The 21824-nt window shown below is 45.0% G+C and overlaps 1 protein-coding gene across 6 annotated transcripts in view; it reads right to left on the minus strand.

The window, feature by feature from the left end:
- Positions 1-1612: 1612 nt before the first annotated feature.
- Positions 1613-21824, minus strand: part of LOC110499204 (BAH and coiled-coil domain-containing protein 1) — an 80327-nt gene continuing 60115 nt past the window's right edge. For 4 of the 6 annotated variants that reach the window (XM_036956034.2, XM_036956036.2, XM_036956037.2 and 1 more), the window contains exons 15-23: positions 21085-21485; positions 20841-20915; positions 16949-17084; positions 16659-16776; positions 16193-16494; positions 15512-15646; positions 12299-13716; positions 4484-4720; positions 1613-4338 (exon numbers count right to left, since the gene is read on the minus strand). In XM_036956034.2, coding sequence (XP_036811929.2) covers positions 4129-4338; positions 4484-4720; positions 12299-13716; positions 15512-15646; positions 16193-16494; positions 16659-16776; positions 16949-17084; positions 20841-20915; positions 21085-21485 — 3032 coding nt within the window. In that variant the 3' untranslated portion in view covers positions 1613-4128. The remainder of the gene's footprint in view (positions 4339-4483; positions 4721-12298; positions 13717-15511; positions 15647-16192; positions 16495-16658; positions 16777-16948; positions 17085-20840; positions 20916-21084; positions 21486-21824) is intronic. The other 2 variants (XM_090212812.1, XM_036956038.2) reach the window with 1 other exon arrangement.

The raw sequence follows: 21824 nt of genomic DNA on the forward strand, positions 1-21824 counted from the left end.
AATACCTTCCAAATTCACTTTTTTTGCAATGAAGGTCTACAGTAGCCTCAACAGCACTCTGTGCGGTAGCACCATGGTGTAGCCGGAGGACAGCTAGCTTCCGTCCTCCTCTGGGTACATTGACTTCAATAAAAAAACTAGGAGGCTCATGGTTCTCACTCCCTTCCGTAGACTTACACAGTAATTATGACAACTTCCGGAGGATGTCCTCCAACCTATCAGAGCTCTTGCAGCATGAACTGACATGTTGTCCACCCAAAGGATCAAAGGATCAGAGAATGAATCTAGTACTGAAAGCTATAGGTTTAGTACTGAAAGCTATAGCTAGCTAGCACTGCAGTGCATAAAATGTGGTGAGTAGTTGACTCAAAGAGACAGTTGAACAGTTTTTAACAAATTAATTTCTTCCAAAATGAAGGAGAAGCAAGAGTGAGATAGAGAGATTGTCATTTTTTTTTCACTTTCAGTTTCACTTACTTAGCTAGAAAATGCAGCTAACTAGTTTAGCCTACTGAAACACCCTGCTCAAACAGAGAAATGCTATGTTAACTAGCTGGCTACGACTATCCAACACAATACTGTCACTCTTCCAAGTCAAGGTAAGCTTTTGGTTTAACTAATTTATTGCCACCGGGGCTCGCCAGTGTAAGTGCTAAACTGCTTATTGACGGTACACTGTAACGTTACTGCATGATTGTAGCGGGTTTTACTAATGTGTTAGTTCTATTAGCTATGTTGACTAAAAAACAAAATCGTCCTCCCTCATCTTAAATGGCACCGACCACCACTGGTACTGACAAGGATCATTAGGACAGTCACTCAGGAAGGAATGATTCAACTTTTCCAGTTTTAACCAGTCAAAAACACACCATAGGGGGCAGGCAGCACAGAAGCCATGAATTTAAGAGCAGATCAACTTACATTCCTCAAATTCTGACCTAAAACATTACAGAGGAAAACAAAAGTGACCTTAGATCAGTGTTGAGATCCTCTACTCGTCGTCTGTAAGTTGCCATGAACTGACTACAGTAACATGAGGCTTTAGGCAGGGTATGGCAGTAATCCATGTGACAAAGGATACTGTCAAGATGTAATAAACGGTATGAATGTATCATGGGAAGTATTAAATAATATAATTCTCAAAGATATACACTTTGTCCTAGAAACTCTATACACTACAGGGGATTGTATAGGCATTACACTCACACACACTGCGTGCTGCACACACACCAACGCGCACACACGACACACACAGGTTTTAAATGAGGGTGTCCTTGCATGGGTAATGTGATATGGCTGCATTGTAGTCTTAATGGTTCTGTTCCGTTTGTATTATTCTAAATACCTGACCCACCTGTGCTGCCTGAAAAGTCTACCAGTAAACCACACTGTACTGCGCGCACACACACACACACAACATAGCTCTATCACTCTCACTCTTTCACTCAAACATGGTATAAAGTTTCAGTTTCCTTTTCCCCTGCTTATTTTTCTTTCTGTTTCCTTCATTCTGCACCTAACAGTGGATTGTGAAGGAATTTTAACTTCTAAACTAAATCCAGGTACTTGTATATGTACTATAAAAATACATTTAAAAACTTTGCTGATATCATTTTTAGTGTTTTTTTTTAATGAAACGCAACACAAAGGCAATAAAATTAAGATAAATAACTTTTCTTTTTTGTTTGTTTTTTTACACAGGGGAAATATTTTAGTCATGTTTCCAACAATGACTGAGACAAATGTTACAAAGTATATATCAACCCTACAAAGTCAATTGTTTCCAGTGGGCCTCCAAAACAGGTTGCACAAGGATGATGACACTACCTAATGTGATGTTTAGAACTGAATCCAGTGTTTCTTTAAGAAAATACAGCTTTTAAAAAATTGTTTCAAGACCTACAAAAAGTAACATAATATGGATGTTCACATTAGATTTCTTTTAAAGCTTTTGCTTCGCAGTGTAACAGCAACAATGTTTAAAAAGAGTCCATGTAAGTCGCAAACGAAAAGGCATTAATGTTGTCCTTGTAAAAACCTCAACACTGAAAACACAGTCATCCCAGGCTTGCATAACAGTCAGGAAAAAGACAATGGCAAAATAAAAATATTAAAAACAGAAAGAGACATTTTTGGCAATGCAGGAACAAGATTAAGCACAATTTTGATTTGATCTTTTTTCTAAATATATATTACCCTCTTTTGATTGGCTCTGATTGTCCTTTACTTTCATGTAATGTCATATACGGTTGTCATGGAGCCTTCAAGTGCAACAGCCGGGCAATGTGCAGAAAGAAAACGTTGCTCCCATGGCAACATGGTGGTGAAGCGATGTTCTATGCCAACAGGTATGAGGGAACACAGGTATTTTACTTCAATATGATTGCAGGATCCCGGAATTTTGATTAGATTGAATATTTTCAGATTTGTATATTTCTTCATATTGTATTCTAATGTGATCAAGCGTAAACATAGATGCGCTTTGGTTTTGTTTTTTTGAGGCCAGATAAATACCTACATAGATCTCCTCTAAGAATATAATATAGATATAGAACATCTAGAACTCTCCGGTCTAGATCTTTAAGGATCAGCAAATAGAAGAAACTCGGTTTCTGTCCAGTATTTCTATTTCTGTTAAACCCCCTCAGGAGAATAAGCACATAACAATAGACACAATAAAAACATATATGAAAAATATACAAAACAGACCAATGATGATGTCGACACAAAAAGCCTTTTCCACTTTTCTTATAAAAACATCCCCTTCCATCCCAAGTCATCAAATCCACCCTAATCCCAAAAATGGGACTTGAACCCTTCCCTTGTAGCATATTTACAGCTTTACCCCTCATGGACCCCATACCATCCCATCCCCACCACATACTCAGTGCAGGAAGAGAGGACTAAAACTTTCTCCTCCCTAAGCCAAAAGAACAACTCAAAGAAAAATATTTGAAAAATAACACAACCTAAAGAGAAACAAAGAGGGATATATTTCTCTCTTCGTGTATATTATATATGTATACTATGTACAGTTGAATCATAACGTCTTTATACATAATGCTGTACAACACACAGAGATAGACAAATAATTAAGCTGTACATCTATGCACCTGAATAGGAGGATATGAGAGGTATTGAAGTGTATGGCTTGACTGGAGAAATAATCATCCTTTTTGTCTTTTTTTTTGTCTAGAGAAGAAGCTGTTAGTAAATCAATCTATATATTAATTAATATTTATAGATTTACGTTTAGTAGGTTTACTTTCTGAGTGTTAAAGACATTGAGGGTTTTCCATGGTGAGGTCTAGACTAGAGACCAATGCACGCACGCACAGACAAGCAAACACACACGCTAAAGCACTATTTACTCTGAGCTCTTCAAGTACCAAATGCATCCATTACAACCACTCAGCACACAAACGCACTCATACTCTCACTCTCACACACACACACTTCAGAACTACAGTGTTTTTGGTCCTGTTGGGATTTCTCAATCCTGCCGTTGTTCATTTATCATCAGACCAGTGTGGGCACCAGAAAGACCATTAAACCCTGAAGGGGGAGAGAACAGTCTCTGCTCTCCTCTCCTCTCCTTACGTTCTCTCTCTCTCACCCAGTCTCTTTTGTGTATTCTATATAACCAGATCTATAGGCTGAGAAGTGAAAACAACATTCTCACTTACAGCAACAACCTGGTGAGAGTCTCTCTTTGTCAGACTGCCTAAGAGTCAGTCTATGACAGTCTTTGACTCTATGACAGACTGTAAAACAACTATTGGAGACAGAGTGTAGAGTGGGCACTGTTTGTCTTTGTTTTAGGTCAGTAGAGTACTGAAGTCCCTTTTCAGGTCAGATGACTCCCGTGCTGATAATAGAATCCACTGCGGTCCAAAGTGCTGTTATCCCTGTTGGGGTTTGGGATCGTCCACACCCAAATAAGACCAAGAACCAAGATCCAGAACCAGCAAGAACTAGAACCAGAACAAGGAAGATCCTCCTTTCTGGACTCTCTAGTTCTGGACAGAACCATGCTTCACTGACACCAGCGCCAGTAGCTCGGTCCAGCCCTATGAGATGAGGTAGCCATCTTGAAGGCTTTGCTTTGTTTACACTCCATAGTTGTTGCTAGGGGACGATGGCCACGCCTTCGGCGCTGACTAGCTGGCCTGTGGTTGGTTCGTAGGTTCCGGCCAGGTAGAACAGGTCCTGAGCTCCGCCCCCTGACTTGCGTCTGCGAATCAGGTGCTCGTACTCGGCACGGTTGACCACCTGACAGCGGTGTGAGATGGTCTGGACATCATTCTCATCCTCGTGGCTTGATTGGTACAAAGCATGCTGGGTAGAGGGGGGATAAATTGAAAATGAAAAGATAAATAAAGAGCCACTTCCTTAATCCCATGGAGAAATAGATTTAATTTGATTATTTGTTGATCATTTGATCAAAAAGTTGATCAAGTTGTTGAATAATTATCCATCGTACCTTTCCGTCGTGGTGCCTCTTCCCCAGGCGTGTTTCCTCGGGATGGTAGAACCACTTGACCCTGACCACCATGCTGGAGGACCAGGACTCCCAGAGGCTCTCCACTCGCCCCACATAGGGCAGCTGGGGCCGACCGGGGGACAGGAATACAGCACAGTCCCCCACATGCACCGTCTCACCACCACGCACGATCGCCTTGTAGAACAACTTACGGGCCTTACCCTTCAGACCACGCCTCTGTAGGGAGAGAAAGAGGGGGGACGTTAGGAGGAAGTCCAGGTAAGAACATGGAATCAAACTTCTATGATGGCAAAATGGTTATGGCCAGAGCCTTTAAAGCAGTGGTACTAAAACCTTTTCAGCAAGAACCATGTTTTTTTTGCCAGAACTTCTGGGACCCCACCCCACCCCAAATCTAATGACAAAACCTTAAAATTGGTCAACTTTGATTTTCACATCAACAAATAACCTTCAATTCATTACATTTTCAGCTCTCCTATCAAAATTAAGAAAACCAAAAAATACAAATAGAAAATACAGAAAATACAATAACATTTTCAATAACGTTTGTTGCATAAAATTATATAAATCTGTACACTTAATTTTGAGTTCCCCCTCAAAATGTAAATATTTTTAAATTTGGCGACACCACTGCAATTCCTCCCGACCCCGACTTTGAATAGCACTGCTTCAGAGTATTTAGAGGGCCCTGGTTTTTCTGTAGCTTATCTATAATGTGACCCGTTTCAAGAAGCTAGGCGTATGTCGCACATCACTACTTCACAGGAGAGGCATTTAAACGTTTTCTAAATTCATTTTTATCAAAATGAGTTTTTGGGTAGAAATGCCTTCTGGAACATGTGAACTTTCATGTGCCTTAATAACAAACTTGCATGCAATCGGAAAATGTGAATACAATTGTTAAATTACGAGCCTAGTTGGTTAAGCGACAGAAAAAGGCAGGAACCTTCCCGCTAGCCATGATTGTCTGAGATAATGGATGGGCTGGACATGCTGAGAGATGAGTTTGGATTGGTCTGCCATGTAGCACGTATATAAAATGAGCTGCTCAGTATGTGTAAATAATCCCTGCTACCGCTGCTTTTTACGCAAGATATAACGTTAGCCATGGAGAGCTACAAAAGTGTTGCTACTGCTTTCAACAACTTTGCTGCCCAGAATTTAGCAGGAGCTATCAACAAAGATCAGTGGGAAAAAGTTGTGATGGAATACTTTCTGCACACGGTCAGTGTGAACCGGAGTGACTTGACACAACAACGGGCCCAACAAGCTGTAGCTACAAGCCAAATGGAACAGACACTCTGCCATGAAGCATTCATCCATGTATACGGGTACATGTTCAGATATCATCAAGTTTCTCATTTTGTCAGAAAGTAGTTAACATTGCAAGTTAAAGCATACTGTTAGCTAGCTAGCGATCATTAGCTTGCTGGTATGATCTATATAGTAATATTATTTCATACCTCAGAAATCTAGTTATAGCCTAATGTTAGCTAGCTTGAACCTAGTTGGTTAGCTGTAGCTACTTGCAACTTGCAGATTCATACTCCAGCATGTCATGCTTGGTGGCTAGCTAAGACAATCCGTTTGTACTGTAGCTATGGCTTGGGACTATAGTTAATTGTTTAGCTAGCAATCTACATGTATAATAAAAAGACTCCACTTCGCAAAACAATGATTACATGACCCATCAAGTTAGCCAGGTGTGTCTGGGGGTGATTACGGTCATCTATTGTATTTCCTGAACATCTAGACAATAGTGACCATCCACATAGCTAGATGTGGTTATAGGATTTCTTTCACATTACCCATCAATTGAGACAAGTGTCTTGGTAAGCATCATCTAATAATTATAAAATAATTTATAAATGTTTTTTATCTGAAAGTCAGATTAGGATACAGGCCAAGGACTAGACAAAGTCTATTTTTACATGGAGTTTTTCCCTTATTGTAGGCTACTGCTTAAACCACTTTTAGTCTTGAAATCAATGGTTGTTTACTATACTACCTTACTCACCCTGTTTAGCACATGGCCTCACATGTGAATCCTTAAAAAGATGGCTTAAGATGGTGTGAACGATGCTGAATAGGTGTAGACAAAGTAGACCCCAACGTAAAAAACACAATTGAACCGTCATTGTAAATAAGAATTTGTTCTTTTTTTTTTTAACCCTTTGTTCTCCCAAATTTCATGGTATCCAATTGTTTAGTAGCTACTATCTTGCTACAACTGCCGTACGGGCTCACCAAACAACCTTGGTTAGCACGCACTGCGCCCGGCCCGCCACAGGAGTCGCTGGTGCGCAATGAGACAAGGATTTCCCTACCAGCCAAACCCTCCCTAACCCAGACGACGCTAGGCCAATTGTGCATTGCCCCACGGACCTCCCGGTCACAACAGAGCCTGGGCGCAAACCCAGAGTCTCTGGTGGCACAACTGGCGCTGCAGTACAGCACCCTTAAAAACCCCTGCGCCACCCGGGAGGCCATAAGAATTTGTTCTTAACTGACTTGCCTAGTTAAATAAAGGTTAAATTAAAAAAAGTTAAATGTAAAATGTTGCCATGTACAGTGCCTTGCGAAAGTATTCGGCCCCCTTGAACTTTGCGACCTTTTGCCACATTTCAGGCTTCAAACATAAAGATATAAAACTGTATTTTTTTGTGAAGAATCAACAACAAGTGGGACACAATCATGAAGTGGAACGACATTTATTGGATATTTCAAACTTTTTTAACAAATCAAAAACTGAAAAATTGGGCGTGCAAAATTATTCAGCCCCTTTACTTTCAGTGCAGCAAACTCTCTCCAGAAGTTCAGTGAGGATCTCTGAATGATCCAATGTGATCCAAATGACTAATGATGATAAATACAATCCACCTGTGTGTAATCAAGTCTCCGTATAAATGCACCTGCACTGTGATAGTCTCAGAGGTCCGTTAAAAGTGCAGAGAGCATCATGAAGAACAAGGAACACACCAGGCAGGTCCGATATACTGTTGTGAAGAAGTTTTCCCAAGCTTTAAACATCCCAAGGAGCACTGTGCAAGCGATAATATTGAAATGGAAGGAGTATCAGACCACTGCAAATCTACCAAGACCTGGCCGTCCCTCTAAACTTTCAGCTCATACAAGGAGAAGACTGATCAAAGATGCAGCCAAGAGGCCCATGATCACTCTGGATGAACTGCAGAGATCTACAGCTGAGGTGGGAGACTCTGTCCATAGGACAACAATCAGTTGTATATTGCACAAATCTGGCCTTTATGGAAGAGTGGCAAGAAGAAAGCCATTTCTTAAAGATATCCATAAAAATTGTCGTTTAAAGTTTGCCACAAGCCACCTGGGAGACACACCAAACATGTGGAAGAAGGTGCTCTGGTCAGATGAAACCAAAATTGAACTTTTTGGCAACAATGCAAAACGTTATGTTTGGCATAAAAGCAACACAGCTCATCACCCTGAACACTGTCAAACATGGCGGTGGCAGCATCATGGTTTGGGCCTGGTTTTCTTCAGCAGGGACAGGGAAGATGGTTAAAATTGATGGGAAGATGGATGGAGCCAAATACAGGACCATTCTGGAAGAAAACCTGATGGAGTCTGCAAAAGACCTGAGACTGGGACGGAGATTTGTCTTCCAACAAGACAATGATCCAAAACATAAAGCAAAATCTACAATGGAATGGTTCAAAAATAAACATATCCAGGTGTTAGAATGGCCAAGTCAAAGTCCAGACCTGAATCCAATCGAGAATCTGTGGAAAGAACTGAAAACTGCTGTTCACAAATGCTCTCCATCCAACCTCACTGAGCTCGAGCTGTTTTGCAAGGAGGAATGGGAAAAAATTTCAGTCTCTCGATGTGCAAAACTGATAGAGACATACCCCAAGCGACTTACAGCTGTAATCGCAGCAAAAGGTGGCGCTACAAAGTATTAACTTAAGGGGGCTGAATAATTTTGCACGCCCAATTTTTCCGTTTTTGATTTGTTAAAAAAGTTTGAAATATCCAATAAATGTCGTTCCACTTCATGATTGTGTCCCACTTGTTGTTGATTCTTCACAAAAAAATACAGTTTTATATCTTTATGTTTGAAGCCTGAAATGTGGCTAAAAGGTCGCAAAGTTCAAGGGGGCCGAATACTTTCGCAAGGCACTGTAATACCGAATCGAGGCAGTCGGTCACTAATGTAGTGATCTTACTCAAAAAGTCAATTTAATAAGACCTTGCTCAATAAATCTATTTCAGACTGTGTTAACCATCAAGCCTCACACATACCAGCTTACAGGACAGCGCCGGCAGAGATGGCCGCCTCGCTTCGCGTTCCTAGGAAACTATGCAGTTTTTTGTTTTTTTACGTGTTATTTCTTACATTAGTACCCCAGGTCATCTTAGGTTTCATTACATACAGTCGAGAAGAACTACAGAATATAAGATCAGCGTCAACTCACCATCAGTACGACCAAGAATATGTTTTTCGCGACGCGGATCCTGTGTTCTGTCTTACAAACAGGACAACGGAGTGGATTCCATGCAGCGACCCAAAAAAACGACTCCGAAAGAGAGGGAAACGAGGCGGTCTTCTGGTCAGACTCCGGAGACGGGCACACCGTGCACCACTCCCTAGCATTCTTCTTGCCAATGTCCAGTCTCTTGACAACAAGGTTGATGAAATCCGAGCAAGGGTAGCATTCCAGAGGGACATCAGAGACTGTAACGTCCTTTGCTTCACTGAAACATGGCTCACTGGAGAGACTCTATCCGAAGCGGTGCAGCCAACGGGTTTCTCCACGCATCGCGCTGACAGAAACAAACATCTTTCTGATAAGAAGAGGGGCGGGGGCGTATGCCTCATGGCCAACGTGACATGGTGTGATGAAAGAAACATACAGGAACTCCAATCCTTCTGTTCACCTGATTTAGAATTCCTCACAATCAAATGTAGACCGCATTATCTACCAAGAGAATTCTCTTCGATTATAATCACAGCCGTATATATCCCCCCCCAAGCAGACACATCGATGGCTCTGAACGAACTTTATTTAACTCTCTGCAAACTGGAAACGATTTATCCGGAGGCTGCATTCATTGTAGCTGGGGATTTTAACAAGGCTAATCTGAAAACAAGACTCCCTAAATTTTATCAGCATATCGATTGCGCAACCAGGGGTGGAAAGACCTTGGATCATTGTTACTCTAACTTCCGCAACGCATATAAGGCCCTGCCCCGCCCCCCTTTCGGAAAAGCTGAACACGACTCCATTTTGTTGATCCCTGCCTACAGACAGAAACTAAAACAAGAGGCTCCCACGCTGAGGTCTGTCCAACGCTGGTCCGACCAAGCTGACTCCACACTCCAAGACTGCTTCCATCACGTGGACTGGGAGATGTTTCGTATTGCGTCAGATAGCAACATTGACGAATACGCTGATTCGGTGTGCGAGTTCATTAGAACGTGCGTTGAAGATGTCGTTCCCATAGCAACGATTAAAACATTCCCTAACCAGAAACCGTGGATTGATGGCAGCATTCGTGTGAAACTGAAAGCGCGAACCACTGCTTTTAATCAGGGCAAGGTGTCTGGTAACATGACCGAGTACAAACAGTGCAGCTATTCCCTCCGCAAGGCTATCAAACAAGCTAAGCGCCAGTACAGAGACAAAGTAGAATCTCAATTCAACGGCTCAGACACAAGAGGCATGTGGCAGGGTCTACAGTCAATCACGGACTACAGGAAGAAATCCAGCCCAGTCACGGACCAGGATGTCTTGCTCCCAGGCAGACTAAATAACTTTTTTGCCCGCTTTGAGGACAATACAGTGCCACTGACACGGCCTGCAACGAAAACATGCGGTCTCTTCTTCACTGCAGCCGAGGTGAGTAAGACATTTAAACGTGTTAACCCTCGCAAGGCTGCAGGCCCAGACGGCATCCCCAGCCGCGCCGTCAGAGCATGCGCAGACCAGCTGGCCGGTGTGTTTACGGACATATTCAATCAATCCCTATACCAGTCTGCTGTTCCCACATGCTTCAAGAGGGCCACCATTGTTCCTGTTCCCAAGAAAGCTAAGGTAACTGAGCTAAACGACTACCGCCCCGTAGCACTCACTTCCGTCATCATGAAGTGCTTTGAGAGACTAGTCAAGGACCATATCACCTCCACCCTACCTGACACCCTAGACCCACTCCAATTTGCTTACCGCCCAAATAGGTCCACAGACGATGCAATCTCAACCGCACTGCACACTGCCCTAACCCATCTGGACAAGAGGAATACCTATGTGAGAATGCTGTTCATCGACTACAGCTCGGCATTCAACACCATAGTACCCTCCAAGCTCGTCATCAAGCTCGAGACCCTGGGTCTCGACCCCGCCCTGTGCAACTGGGTACTGGACTTCCTGACGGGCCGCCCCCAGGTGGTGAGGGTAGGCAACAACATCTCCTCCCCGCTGATCCTCAACACTGGGGCCCCACAAGGGTGCGTTCTGAGCCCTCTCCTGTACTCCCTGTTCACCCACGACTGCGTGGCCACGCACGCCTCCAACTCAATCATCAAGTTTGCGGACGACCCAACAGTGGTAGGCTTGATTACCAACAACGACGAGACGGCCTACAGGGAGGAGGTGAGGGCCCTCGGAGTGTGGTGTCAGGAAAATAACCTCACACTCAACGTCAACAAAACTAAGGAGATGATTGTGGACTTCAGGAAACAGCAGAGGGAACACCCCCCTATCCACATCGATGGAACAGTAGTGGAGAGGGTAGCAAGTTTTAAGTTCCTCGGCATACACATCACAGACAAACTGAATTGGTCCACTCACACAGACAGCATCGTGAAGAAGGCGCAGCAGCGCCTCTTCAACCTCAGGAGGCTGAAGAAATTTGGCTTGTCACCAAAAGCACTCACAAACTTCTACAGATGCACAATCGAGAGCATCCTGGCGGGCTGTATCACCGCCTGGTATGGCAACTGCACCGCCCTCAACCGTAAGGCTCTCCAGAGGGTAGTGAGGTCTGCACAACGCATCACCGGGGGCAAACTACCTGCCCTCCAGGACACCTACACCACCCGATGTCACAGGAAGGCCATAAAGATCATCAAGGACATCAACCACCCGAGCCACTGCCTGTTCACCCCGCTATCATCCAGAAGGCGAGGTCAGTACAGGTGCATCAAAGCTGGGACCGAGAGACTGAAAAACAGCTTCTATCTCAAGGCCATCAGACTGTTAAACAGCCACCACTAACACTGAGTGGCTGCTGCCAACACACTGACACTGACTCAACTCCAGCCACTTTAATAATGGGAATTGATGGGAAATGATGTAAATATATCACTAGCCACTTTAAACAATGCTACCTTATATAATGTTACTTACCCTACATTATTCATCTCATATGCATACGTATATACTGTACTCTATATCATCGACTGTATCCTTATGTAATACATGTATCACTAGCAACTTTAAACTATGCCACTTTGTTTACATACTCATCTCATTTGTACATACTGCACTCGATACCATCTACTGTATCCTGCCTATGCTGCTCTGTACCATCACTCATTCATATATCCTTATGTACATATTCTTTACACTGTGTACAAGACAGTAGTTTTGAAATTGTTAGTTAGATTACTTGTTATTACTGCATTGTCGGAACTAGAAGCACAAGCATTTCGCTACACTCACATTAACATCTACTAACCATGTGTATGTGACAAATAAAATGTGATTTGATTTGATTTGATTATAATAGCCTCTACTTTGACTCTGTGTGTCTCACCTGCGTGGGGTTTCCAGACCACTTCCACAGCTGGCGACCTGGCAGGAGGGCGGACATATTGGGATGGGGGTCCGGTGACAACATCCTCTGCCTCTTGGCTGCTGGGTGGTCCTTGGGAGGTTTGGGCTGGGAGGCTGGGGTGTTGGGGGTCGAAGTGTGTGTGTTGGGAATCGCAATGTGTGTATTGGAGCCGGAACCATCTCTCCTCTTGGTTTGGTTTTTGACTGCGCTACTGCTACTATTAGTCCTTCCCTTTGATGTGTACTCTTTCCTGTCCTCTCCTCTGTCACTTCCTCTCACCTTTGAACCTCCGGTGATGGTCATGGCTGCCTTGGCAACATAGGCGTGTGGTTGGGCAGAGGCTGAGGAGGCGGCGTTAGGTTTGGGGTTAGTGGAGGGGTCAGGGGTTAAGCGGTTAGAGGTCAAGCTCTGCCTGTGTTTGTGTTTCTGCTGCTGGAGCAGCGCTCTGTGGAGAAGGAGGGATGAAGACCCTTCTTCATCTGAGGAGTAGGAGGAGTCATTGTCGGAAGAACAGAGGGAGGATGAAGAGAGGGAGCCGGAGGAGGAGGAAGAGGAGGAGGACGAGGAGCAGACGGAGAGACGGGAGAGGAAACGTCCCGCACCTGCTGCTGCTGCTCTCCTCCGAGCTACATCTCCATCATCATCATCATCATCCTCATCCAGCTCAGAGTAAGAGCTGGGGCAGTCGCTGGGGCAGTCCAGAGCTCCAAACTCACCCCCCAGACCCCCTAAACCAGATGAGGGGAGCCCTTTTCTGAGGGCTGGAGCCCCCTTCAGGAGCAGCTCAGACCTGGACACTCCACTCTCTCCTCCTCCTTTCTTCCTGTCCTTCACTACCAGAGCAGGGTGGATGTACCTCAGGGGTGCACCCGCCACCCCTGCAGAGGGACCCTTGTGCCCCCTGCCACCCCCCAGACGCAGCAGAGCTTTCCCATTCTTGGTTTTGGGCGACGTCACACCCTCGTGATCCAGCTTCACCAGGAACTGTTTTCTCTCTCTGTCGCTCGACTTCCTGTTGGAGGGTGCTGTTGTCATGGTGACAGAGTCCCTCAGCCCCAGAGGCATTACCGTGGTTACAGGCCGTTGGGTTCCGGTACCGAAGGCTCCAGCGTAACCGTTGGCGATGCTACTGAAGGAGTCGATCTCGAATGGGGAACGGAAGATGCCCTTGAGGGGAGCAGGAGGGGCAAAGGGGTGTGTGGCGGGGCGGTGGAACACCCCCAAGTCTCGCTGGTGACCCCCTCGGTGGGTTTTACGAGACGTCCCGTTGAACAGGAAGAAGTCCACTGGAAGTCTCTTTGCTGGCCAGCTTAACGAGGAAGTGTTGCCACTGGTTACACTCTCTGATGTTGTTGAGGAACTATTGGCCCCTGGCTTGACCTTTTTGGGTCGTCCTACTGGAAGAAGAAACAGAATAAAGAGAAAGGGTGAGAGTGAGAAAGAAAGGTAGACAGCGAGAGAGAGACTTATAAACAAGATTGATCAACCTAACCTTCCTTTAAAGCAGGTAAGTCAATGAGAACAAATTCTTCGTAGCCATAAATAACAGCCCTTACTGTAGAGCTGGAGGCAACTTGTCACATTTAGTCTGTGTTGAGTTATGAGAATGCTGTTTGACTGGAGGGCATTCAGACCAGTGACAGTTGGAACAGTGATGACGTTAGACATGAGGGGGGTTCCATTGAGAAGGAAGAAGTGTTGAGATAAAATCATATTATATATGTGTATTATACATGAGTAAAGCTGGTCTGAATAGTAAGTTGGCCAGGCGGGCCTATGAAGCAGTTTGTCTTGGGGCTACAGTGACTGATTGGGGCTGGGATGGTGAGTGATGAGATGACTGATGACTGGTTGTCTATGCTATCTATCTCACTGGTGCTGTAAGCCACAATTTCAAACAAATGGGAGGAACTGGCACCATCTACATGGAAGAAAAATATAAACGCAACACACAACAACTGAAAAGATTATACTGAGTTACAGTTTATATAAGAAAATTAGTCATTTGAAATACATTAATTAGGCCCTAATCTTTGGATTTCACATGATTGGAAATACAGATCTGCTGGTCACAGATCCTTAAGAAAAAACTTAAGGGCGTGGATTAGAAAACCAGTCAGTAGCTGGTGTGCGAAGTTGCTGGATATTGGTGGGAACTGGAATACACTGTCGTACAAATCGATCCAGAGCATCCCAAACATGCTCAATGGGTGACATGTCTGGTGAGTATGCAGGCCATGGAAGAACTGGGACATTTTCAGCTTCCAGTCCGTAGCTTATGCCTGCCCATACATACCGTAAGCCCTCCAACACCATGGGGCACTCTGTTCACAACGTTGACATTAGTAAACTGCTCGCCCACACAACGCCATGCATGCATGCTGTCTGTCATCTGCTCGGTACAGTTGAAACCGTGATTCATCGGTGAAGAGCACACCTCTCTAGCGTGCCAGTGGCCATCAAAGGTGAGCATTTGTCCACTGAAGTTGGTTATGACGCCAAACTGCAGTCAGGTCAAGACCCTGGTGAGGACACAGATGAGCTTCCCTGAGACAGTTTCTGACAGTCTGTGTAGAAATGAATTTGTCGTGAAAATTCATAGTTTCATCAGCTGTCCAGGTGGCTGGTCTCAGACGATCCCACAGGTGAAGAAGCCGGATGTGGAGGTCCTGGGCTGGCGTGGTTACACATGGTCTGCGATTGTAAGGCCCTTTGAACATACTGCCAAACTCTCTAACAACGACTTTGGAAGCAGCTTATGATAGAGAAATTAACATTCAATTATCTGGCAACAGCTCTGGTGGACATTCCTGCATCCAGCATGCCAATTGCACACTCCCTTAAAACTTGAGACATCTGTTGCATAGTGTTGTATGACAAAACTGCACATTTTAGAGTTGCCTGTTATTGTCCCCAGCACAAGGTGCACCTGTGTAATGATCATGCTGTTGAATCAGCTTCTTGATATGCCACACCTGTCAAGTGGATGGATTATCTTGGCAAAGAAGAAATGCTCACTAGCAGGGATGTAGATACATTTGTGAACAAAATTTGAGAGGAATAAGCTTTTTGTGCATATGGACAATTTCTGGGATGTTTTGTTTCAGCTCATGAAACATGGGACTAACACTACATGTAGCGTTTCTGTTTTTGTTCAGTGTAATACCATGGAATTATGCTCTGAGCCATTACCTGGTCTCCGCTCCTGGCTCCTCCCTCCTGTCTCCCCATTGGTTGGTCTCTCTGTGGGCTTGTCTGTACTGTCCTGGGTGGAGCTTCTGCGACCACGACGACCAGGTGAGAGCAGGGCTGGAGATGGCTCCGCACCTGAGAGAGAGAGAGAGAGAGAGAGAGAGAGAGAGAGAGAGAGAGAGAGAGAGAGAGAGAGAGAGGGAGAGGGAGAGACAGGGAGAGTTTATTTGTTAGCCATTCTTTCTTTTTTTTTTCTTTTTTTCTTATGATTTAATTAAATGCATCGACCGAAGATTACACAATACAACAGCAGTAGTGTTGTACCTGAATACATGATTATATGTACTATTACTTTTACTACTGAAATTAACTGTGTTTCATTATCCTTGCATTGTACTGTATTTACTGAAATGCTGTCCCACTATACTGCTTTGGCAATATTTACAAATTGTACTTCATGCCAATAAAGCAATCTTTATTAGACGGGAGGGAGGTAGGACAAAAAATACTTAAGGAGTGGAGCTGGATTGAATGTTGACAGACTCCAGTTTTCTCCAGACCATGTATTTACCCTCCAGGAATGTGTATATATATGAATATATGAGAGAGAGAGGGAGAGAGAAAGAGAGAGAGAGAGAGAAAGAGGGAGAGAGAGAGAGAGAGGGAGACAAGTGTACTCACAGTGTATCTGATAACCTGGGGGTAGCAGGCGTATGTTGGGCAGAGAGATTCTTCCTCTGTCTCCGTCATCAAACTCCACCATCACACTGCCCTCCTTCTCCTCTTCTCCCAGACCCCCTCTGTGGACGTATCCAGGGTAGAGGCAGCGGGAGCGTTCGCTCCAGTAGGCACAAACACGCATCCCGGCAGTCAAGATGGCTTCCGTCTGTGGCCGCACATCCAACACCGCTTCCTCTAATAGCTGTTCTAGAGAGTAGATCCTTGGTCTGTTCCCCCTCTCCCCCTCAATCACTACACGGAATCTAGGAGAGAGAGAGTGAGACGGAGAGAGAGAAAGAGAGAGAGACAGAGAGACAGAGATTGTATTAAATGTATTACAAGCCAGTCAGCCAGTCCTTTACATCAACATGTCTATCGGAATTGAGCAGGCCATATCAGTAGGTATCAGTAGGTGTCAGTGCCTTACATGTCAGGCAGGTCCAGAGTGTGTAGTCGAGCAGCATACAGCAGCTCATCCTCCTTAGATATCAACACCTTCAGACCATCCACCAGCATCTCCCTGCTCAGCACACAGTTAAGCACTGCTGCAGAGAGAGAGGGAGGCAGAATAGAGAGTGAGAAAGAACGAGAGAGACAAAAATATGAACATTTAGACTGGTTTGTGACCCTGTGGTGTGTGTGTGTGTGTGTGTGTGTGTGTGTGTGTGTGTGTGTGTGTGTGTGTGTGTGTGTGTGTGTGTGTGTGTGTGTTCTCACCTGGTGCTCTGCGTGTGTGAGATATATGCTCCATGTCTTCCTCCTCCCCCTCGGAGAAGCTACTCTCCTCGTCCAATCGGAATCCTTCATCAGCCGCAAAGCTCTCCAGCAGCCGACTCACTGCACGCCCTTTAGCCTGCGACAGGAAATTACATCATTAGACTATATACATCTTTAAACTCCAAAAACAGTGGTCGCCCTCCCATGTTCCTGGATAGCTACAGAGTGTGCAGGCTTTTGTTCCATCGCAGCACTATTTCACCTTTATTTAACCTGGTAGGCCAGTTGAGAACAACTTCTCATTTACAACTGCGACCTGGCCAATATAAAGCAAAGCAGTGCGACAAAAACAACAACACAGAGTTACACATAAACAAACGTACAGTCAATAACACAAAATAATAATCTATGTACAGTGTGTACAAATGTAGTAAGGTCAGGGAGGTAAGGCAATAAATAGGCCATAGAGTAATTACAATTTGAGCAATTAACACAGGAGTGATAGATGATGATGATGTGCAAGTAGAGATACTGGGGTGCAAAAGAGCAAGAGGAAAAATAACAACATGGGGATGAAGTAGTTGGGTGCGCTATTTACAGATTGGATGTGTACAGGTACACATCTGTAAGCTGCTCTGACAGCTGATGCTTAAAGTTAGAGAGGGAGATAGGGGTCTCCTGACCCCTTCTGTCTCAGCCTCCAGTATTTATGCTGCAGTAGTTTATGTGTCGGGGGGCTAGGGTCAGTTTGTTATATCTGGAGTACTTCTCCTGTCCTATTCGGTGTCCTGTGTGAATTTAAGTGTGCTCTCTCTAATTCTCTCTTTCTCTCTTTCTTTCTCTCTCTCGGAGGACCTGAGCCCTAGGACCATGCCTCAGGACTACCTGACATGATGACTCCTTGCTGTCCCCAGTCCACCTGGCCGTGCTGCTGTTCCAGTTTCAACTGTTCTGCCTTATTATTATTGGACCATGCTGGTCATTTATGAACATTTGAACATCTTGGCCATGTTCTGTTATAATCTCCACCCGGCACAGCCAGAAGAGGACTGGCCACCCCACATAGCCTGGTTCCTCTCTAGGTTTCTTCCTAGGTTTTGGCCTTTCTAGGGAGTTTTTCCTAGCCACCGTGCTTCTACACCTGCATTGCTTGCTGTTTGGGGTTTTAGGCTGGGTTTCTGTACAGCACTTTGAGATATCAGCTGATGTACGAAGGGCTATATAAATAAATTTGATTTGATTTGAGATATAAGTCTCCAGCTTCAGTGATTTTGCAATTCGTTCCAGTCATTGGCAGCAGAGAACTGGAAGGAAAGGCAGCCAAAGAGGTGTTGGCTTTGGGAATGACCAGTGAGATATACCTGCTGGAGCGTGTGCTATGGGTGGGTGTTGCTATGGTGACCAGCGACCTGAGATAAGGCGGGGCTTTACCTAGCAAAGACTTATAGATGACCTGGAGCCAGTGGGTTTGGCGACGAATATGTAGTGAGGGTCAGCCAACGAGAGCATACAGGTCGCAGTGGTGGGCAGTATATGGGGCTTGGGTGACAAAACGGATGGCACTGTGATAGACAACATCCAGTTTGCTGAATAGAGTGTTGGAGGCTATTTTGAAAATGACACCGCCAGAAGTCAAGGATCGGTAGGATAGTCAGTTTTACGAGGGTATGTTTGGCAGCATGAGTGAAGGAGGCTTTGTTGCGAAATAGGAATCTGATTCTAGATTTAATTTTGGATTGGAGATGCTTAATGTGAGTCTGGAAGGAGAATTTACAGTCTAACCAGACACCTAGGTATTTGTAGTTGTTCACATATTCTAAGTCAGAACCGTCCAGAGTAGTGATGCTAGTCGGTCGGGCAGGTGCGGGCAACAATCGGTTGAAGAGCATGCATTTAGTTTTACTTGCATTTAAAAGAAGATTGAGGCCACGGAAGGAGTGTTGTATGGCGTTGAAGCTCGTTTGGAGGTTTGTTAACACAGTGTCCAACGAAGGGCCAGATGTAGACAGAATGGTGTTGTCTGCGTAGAGGTGGATCAGAGAATCACCAGCAGCAAGAGCGACATCATTGATATATACAGAGAAAAGAGTCGGCCCGAGAATTGAACCCTGTGGCACCCCCATAGAGACTGCCTGAGGTCCGGACGACAGGCCCTCCGATTTGACACACTGAACTCTATCAGAGAAGTAGTTGGTGAACCAGGCGAGGCAGTCATTTGAGAAACTAATGCTATTGAGTCTACCGATAAGAATGCGGTGATTGGCAGAGTCGAAAGCCTTGGCCAGGTCGATGACGACGGCTGCACAGTAATGTCTTTATCGATGGCGGTTATGATAACGTTTAGGACCTTGAGCGTGGCTGAGGCGCACCCATCACCAGCTCGGAAACCAGATTGCATAGTGGAGAAGGTACAGTTGGACTCGAAATGGTTGTGATCTGTTTGTTAACTTGGCTTTCGAAGATTTTAGAAAGGCAGGCCAAGATGGATATAGGTCTATAACAGTTTGGGTCTAGAGTGTCTCCCCCTTTGAAGAGGGGGATGACCGCGGCAGCTTTCCAATCTTCAGGGATCTCAGACCATGTGAAAGAGAGGTTGAACAGGCTAGTAATAGGGGTTACCACAATTTCGGCAGATCATTTTAGAAAGAGAGGGTCCAGATTGTCTAGCCGAGCTGAATTGTAGGGATCAATATTTTGCATCTCTTTCAGAACATCAGCTGTCTGGATTTTGGTGAAGAAGAAGCGGGGGGTGGGGGGGGGGTTGGGCAAGTTAAAATGCATTAAAATTATCGATTATCGTAAATTCATTGCTCATCGAATTAATTTGGTATTTTAGTACAGGCCTAGAACAAAAGCATGCACACCCTGTAACCTCTGCCATTTACTGCTGTCAGAACTACCCCTGTCCACCAAACACACACAAACACCTCTTCACCGACACACGCCCGCCCAAAACACACACACACACACACACACACGCACACACACACACACACCAGCCCCTGTACTATTCCGGTTTAAGCTGGTTTCCTAATGATGACTGATGATGGAGCTGTAAAATCAGCCTGTTCAACAGGTTTCTGCCTGTATCTGGGCTTTCCAAAGAAAGGACCATATATTATTGCTTGAAAGATGTGTGTGTGTGTGTGTGTGTGTGTGTGTGTGTGTGTGTGTGTGTGTGTGTGTGTGTGTGTGTGTGTGTGTGTGTGTGTGTGTGTGTGTGGGTGTTTTCCACATGAAGGGACAATATATTACAGTGACAGAGGTTTCATCACCAGAGGGTATGGAATATTACTCACCTCTCTGGGTTGGTGTGTGTGGAAATTGTGTGTATGCGCATATGAACGGGTGCATGTATTTAGTTTGCGTGCGCGCATGTGTGTGAGTTTAGTAAGTATGTGTGTGTAGATTGGGGTTTTTGTTCTGTGCTGTTTGCTTAGAGTCATGTGTTTGTCACATTCCCTCCGTATGACTGTGATAAGATCAGTCAGAGGCAACCACCTCAGGGCTGTTCTCACCAAAACACACACAAACGACATCACACTTATTCAGCAGTCATATATCTCACCAGCTGACAGATTCACGGTTGTTTAAAACTGATCAGCTCATGCAGTTTGGTAATAATAAGATAAGTCATGCAGTAGCTTCTGACTTAAATTCGCCAAAGCACATTTATATTACCTTTTCAGTTACATTATGTACATTTTCCCCATTCCTCCATGCCCACTCATCCTCTCTCTTCTGCTCTACCTGTTGTTCCTGCTCAGGACTCTATCTCTCCACCAACTGCCATTTCCTGTTTCACACTGCCTCTTTTTGTTTGCCCCTATCCCTCCTTCTCTCATGACTCCCCTCCCCCCCCCCCTCCACCCATGTTGACCCCCATCCCCACCTGTTTCTTCCTGCTCTTCCTGCCCCTGGTGGTGTCCTCTCTCTGGGTCTCAGTTTCCAGCCAGCAGCCTCTCCTCTGGAACAACCAAACAGGTTAGCATTATAGACAATGATCATAATCACCATGTAGCTAGAGAGAAACCGTAACACGTGCATTTTAACAGTCTCAAGTAGTTGAGGGGGATTTTAACAGAGGAAGCAGTTTTTGATTAACCTAGAGACCCCCTCTCATTCCCCCTCCTCACCTGTCCCAGAATGCTTTGGGGTCCTGAGCTCTTCATCTCGGCCTCCGCCAGAGGTCCCTGGACCCCCCTGCTGTCCTCGAGGCTGTTGCCCACTGATGAGGCCCTCCAGCTAGGTACAGGTCCTCTCCTAGCCCCCTGTGGCTCCTGGAGCTCTGGGCGTCTCCGGTCTGCAGTAGCAGGACGTGGCGTGCAGGGGGCTCCTCTCATCCTCAGCTCCGCACTGGGCATGCTTGCATCATCACCTTGCCTCTCCTTCTTGCTCCTGGCTTTCTGATTGGCTTGAAGCTTAGCGGCTGGTCCAATCGCAGCAGTGTTCATTGGCGTGTCTTTGGAGGATGGTGGCGTCGTCTTGACGTCATTGGTTCCTCTGTCGCTGTCATAGCTCCCCTCATCTTCCTCCTCTGTGGAAGTAAGGGATCAATAAAATCGATTAGAAACTGTCTGGAGATCAGTTGTGACACAACCATCTCAAGCTCAGGCTCTAGTGAAAGACAGTGTAGAGAAGCAACACTGGGGTCCAAAATTATTGACACCCTTGATGAAGATGAGCAAAAATGACGGTATAAAATAAATAAATAAAATACTGAGATATATTGTATGTTCCATTTTTGCGGGGTGAATTATTGTCTTTTATACTAATACAATTGCTCAGAGAAAGAGATTTTGTTTAACAAGTAATAAATGTTTCTCTCAAAAAGGAAGGGGTAAAAATGATTGACCTCACCTCCCAAGGATAACGG

The sequence above is a fragment of the Oncorhynchus mykiss genome, chromosome 20 (assembly GCF_057628025.1).
Source record: "Oncorhynchus mykiss isolate SJ-2025 chromosome 20, ASM5762802v1, whole genome shotgun sequence".
NCBI classification, from domain to species: Eukaryota; Metazoa; Chordata; class Actinopteri; order Salmoniformes; family Salmonidae; genus Oncorhynchus; species Oncorhynchus mykiss.